Source organism: Electrophorus electricus, chromosome 1 (assembly GCF_013358815.1).
Source record: "Electrophorus electricus isolate fEleEle1 chromosome 1, fEleEle1.pri, whole genome shotgun sequence".
NCBI classification, from domain to species: domain Eukaryota; kingdom Metazoa; phylum Chordata; class Actinopteri; order Gymnotiformes; family Gymnotidae; genus Electrophorus; species Electrophorus electricus.
The window spans coordinates 24,571,184-24,576,183 of record NC_049535.1 but is presented as its reverse complement, the minus strand read 5'-3'; the positions used below and the strand labels follow the sequence as shown (position 1 = coordinate 24,576,183).

Here is a 5,000-nt window from a genome sequence, read left to right as displayed (position 1 = left end):
CACTCTCCCACACCCCCACACCCCCACTCTCCTACACCCCCACTCCCCTACACTCTCCCACACCCCCACACCCCTACACCCCCACTCCCCTACACTCTCCCACTCTCCCACACCCCCACTCTCCTACACCCCCACTCCCCTACACTCTCCCACACCCCCACTCTCCCACACCCCCACTCTCCTACACCCCCACTCCCCTACACTCTCCCACACCCCCACTCTCCCACACCCCCACTCTCCCACACCCCCACTCTCCTACACCCCCACTCCCCTACACTCTCCCACACCCCCACACCACCACTCCCCTACACTCTCCCACTCTCCCACACCCCCCACACCCCCACTCTCCTACACCCCCACTCCCCCACACCCCCACTCTCCTACACCCCCACTCCCCTACACTCTCCCACACCCCCACACCCTCACACCCCCACTCTCCTACACCCCCACTCCCCTACACTCTCCCACACTCCGACACCCCCACTCTCCCACACCCCCACACCCCCACTCCCCTACACTCTCCCACACCCCCACACCCCTACACCCCCACTCCCCTACACTCTCCCACTCTCCTACACCCCCACTCCCCTACACTCTCCCACACCCCCACTCTCCCACACCCCCACTCTCCCACACCCCCACTCTCCCACACCCCCACTCTCCTACACCCCCACTCCCCTACACTCTCCCACACCCCCACACTCCCCTACACTCTCCCACTCTCCCACACCCCCACACCCCCACTCTCCTACACCCCCACTCCCCTACACTCTCCCACACCCCCACACCCCTACACCCCCACTCTCCTACACCCCCACTCCCCTACACTCTCCCACACCCCCACACCCTCACACCCCCACTCTCCTACACCCCCACTCCCCTACACTCTCCCACACCCCCACACCCCTACACCCCCACTCCCCTACTCTCCCACTCTCCCACACCCCCCACATCCCCACTCTCCCACATCCCCACTCTACCACACCCCCACACTCTCCCACACTCCCACACCCCCACTCTCCCACACCCCCACTCTCCCACATCCCCACTCTACCACACCCCCACACCCCCACTCTACCACACCCCCACTCTCCCGCACCCCCACTCTCCCACACCCCCCACACTCTCCCACACTCCCACACCCCCACTCTCCCACACCCCCACTCTACCACACCCCCACACTCTCCCACACTCCCACACCCCCACTCTCCCACACTCCCACACCCCCACTCTACCACATCCCCTACACCCCCACTCTCCCACACCCATGCTCTAGTGGAGGTGCTGTACCATGTAATCCCAGTCTGCTTTCTTTAACATAGCTACAACAGAGAGGTTAACTGAAATGTCTTTTAGTGCAGGGCAAGGAGGAGTTATGACAAAAGATGAACCTTGCTTCTAGTCTGTTCTCCTAGATTACAAACACCTGTTTAGACCAGTTACCTCACTAACATGAGCACTGGAATGCATAGATGGGTGTGTGTGTCTAGCAAGAGCACTGATGCTTGCTGCATTTTTAGCATTTGAAGGCTGCATTCATGGCCTGGGCTTGTCTTACTGGTGAATAATCTAGCGATTTACATCATATGAACTCTTCATAGGAGTGAGATGATAGGAAAAGTTTCTGATTTATAACATTTGTGCTTGAATGATTATAAACGTTAAGACATTTGAGGATGAAATAGCTGGGGCATGTTTGTGTTTTGCATTTTTACAGATGTTGGTTGGCTTGCTTGTTTGTTTGTTTGCTTCGTCTCCCCTCTCTTGCTCCATTGCTTCACCAGGCCGCTGCTGGGGGCATCAGCTCTGATGCGTGGGGCTCGGGGCTGGGATACGGAACCTGTCGACAGGCGAACCCCTCAGACAGTATGTCAGACTCCCAGCAGCCAGTGCACTGCTCAGGTCTGCGGCGTGTGCGGCAGCTGGCTAATGGGAGCGTGCAAACCCCCAGCTGGCACAATCCAAGGTACCACTGCATGTGCAGCTAGCAAGGAGGTGACGTTTTTCTCAAAAACTCCATGTTGTAACAGAAAACAGGTTAATTTCAGATGAACATCTGAAGGCCGATGCATCCAAACATGGTGCAAGGTTTGTCTACGCTTTGACTCGGATAGTTTAATATAATTACTTAAAAAACTAATTCCACTGGCTTTGAGGGCTATATGTTCAAGGCTAATTCTCAGGTGAGTTCAGACTTGTTTGAGGAGACAAGGGAACACTGCTTGAAGGAAGGATTCATACAAAAAGGTGTTTTATTACACAAACGAAGGGCTTTATCAGAGCCTTGCACTTTTATCAGAGCCTTGCACTTTATCAGAGCCTTGCACTTTATCAGAGCCTTGCACTTTGTGTTTTTTGGATCATTCAGTTTTTCTACAAGTGAGGAGCACTTGGCTGAATCTCCCCTTCAGTGTGCGGGAGTTTGTGTGGAGGGCGTCAGCACACTGAAAGAACTGAATGCATGAATGACACTCACCGAGGATAGAAACCTTACTCAGGAACTCTTCATACATCTTCCTCTTCCTCAATGTGCTGCCCTGCAGAGACAGGAGTAGCAGGATATGCATTAGGCCTTAAGTAACTATATAGTTTTAATGTCAGAAGTCGGGGTCCTAATGCGCGCACGTGCGTGTGTGTGTGTGTGCGTGCATGTGTGTGTGCGTGTGTGTGTGTGTGTGATAGCGCATGCATACGTGTGTGTGCACTTTTATACTTGCGTGTGCAGTGTGGTGCGCATGCATGTATGTACAGGGTGCATGTGTGTGTGTGCGGTGTGCTTGGGTGTGTGTGTGCATGGCACGCCGGCATGTGCGAGGTGTGTGCAACATGTTCAGTGTGAACGTGCATGTGCGGTGGTGCGTGGGGTGGGCGCGTGTGCGGGTAGGTGTGTGTGGCCTTCCTGGGAGGGGGACTTTCCCCATACATAATGATGAAGGGCAGGTCCCTCCTGACAAGTCTCAACCCAGAGGGAAGCTCTGTCTGCCCCTTTCATCTTTTCACTCTGAGCACCGCTGAGACAGAACGAGCAGGATTGTCAGAAAGAGAAGAGAGGAAGAGAGAAAAGTTGGGCGAGCGAGTGAGGTGCAGCAGGGCTATGTGCTACGGGAGTAAGCAGGGAGGCTCCAGTCTTCTGAGTGAGGACTTGTTTGCATATGGGAATGATACACTTACCACGAGTGTCTTTGACTTTGGGAGTGCTGCCTCTAATTTAATATAATTTCAGATTTTCTTAAAAGGAGGGAACTTTTCCCCAGTGAGCAATGCACTAACGCAAGAGTGTAAACATACTGATTAAAGGAATTTTTCCCCCTTTTTTCAGCCTCCTTCCCACAGTTTGGCTTACAGTCGCTTTTCACTCCTCGCGGTCGGCTCGCTTTCGCTCGGCGCTGCACAGCAGGAAAGGGCCAGGTAAAGGTGGCAGCAGGTATGGCCACAAACACACACACATCAGCAAACACACACACATCAGCAAACACACACACATCAGCAAACACACACACGTCCGCAATCACACACGTCCGCAATCACAGACGTCCGTAATCACAGACGTCCGCAATCACACACATCCACAAACATACACATCCATAAACATACACATATACAATCACACACGTCCACCACGTCCATGAATCATTTTCTGTTTTAAATAAACTAATTGCATTTTACAACTCTTCTCCTCAGGAGTACGTGTGAGAGTACATATTTGTATTGTATTGTGTGTGTGTATGTGTATATGTATGTATATATATATATATATAATGTGTGTGTGTGTGTGTGTGTGTGTGTAGATATATTATATTATATATATATATATATATATATATATATATATATATATATATATATATATATATATATATATATATATATATATATATATATATAATACATCTACACACACACACACACACACACACACACACACACACACACACAGACATACAAGTAAGGGAGCAGTAAAGGAAATTTAGTTTGAAGATTAAAAACTGTCCATCTATCAACCGAGGCATTCGCTGCTTGACACAAAATATATAAATGGAAGCAGAAGGCGCAGAGCAGACCTCCTGAGCTGAGCTCTGAGGCTTAATTTGCTTACATTTCTCCCATAAACTGGATACATTTGGCCCGTCCAAACAGGCTACGTGGGGTTTAGACTGGTGCTGATCAGGTCCAGGGCTGGGCGCGTGACACTCAGGTGGAGTCCAAACGCAGCGAACAAAACAGAGACGTTAAACCCCCAGGGAAAGCAAGCTCACACCCTCACAGGAGCAACGTGTGTGTGTGTGTGTGTTTCAGTTCAAACGCCTAAGGCCCAACAGAGTGGGTATTGTGTGAAGGTGACTGGGACAATGGACTGTGTGTGTAATATCCAGCAGGCTGTGTGTGTGCTCTCTGGCATGCAGCTGAGGCCTCCATGCTGCCCAGGGCTGTCCAGAGCACAGGGGGTTAGACAGGGCCAAGGTCACTCCTGCAGCCAAGACCAGGCTACAGCCAGTCTGCACTTACTAAGCTCAACAATGTGGTGAAACACACACAAAGTCTAAGAGGTAAATATAAACACAATGCAATGTGAACATACACAGGCACACACAAACAGCTCCTCACTCACAGCAAATATAACTTGTCACACACACACACACACACACACAAACTCAGTCACTGCCTTAATTAACTGCAGCTCTGCATAATTGAACTCTAAAAATCTTCCCCAACATTTGCAGTATGTGAGTTCAGAAAACATGTATATGTGCATGTGTATATGCATTTGCGTGTTTACATGACATTGTTGTTGAGATGAAGCTTATGTAAGATGTAAGTAAATACATACTAGCTCCTAGCTAGGGTTAGTACTGGCTGTGGAACCCACCTTGGCCCTGTCTAGCTTATTTGTACCTGCAAGAGAGAGAGAGAGACAGACAGACAGACAGGCAGAAAGAGAGGGAAAAAGGGAGAAAGAGAGAGAGGAAGACAGAAAAAGAGAGAGCTACATTGTTCCCCTG

General features: G+C 50.5%; 1 protein-coding gene across 4 annotated transcripts in view; it reads right to left on the bottom strand.

Moving 5' to 3' along the window:
* The window catches only part of prkar1b (protein kinase, cAMP-dependent, regulatory, type I, beta), a 60,081-nt gene that overhangs the window by 13,279 nt on the left and 41,802 nt on the right, over positions 1–5,000 (bottom strand). For all 4 annotated transcript variants that reach the window (XM_027009158.2, XM_027009159.2, XM_027009160.2 and 1 more), the window contains one exon: positions 2,477–2,537. In XM_027009158.2, coding sequence (XP_026864959.1) covers positions 2,477–2,537 — 61 coding nt within the window. The remainder of the gene's footprint in view (positions 1–2,476; positions 2,538–5,000) is intronic.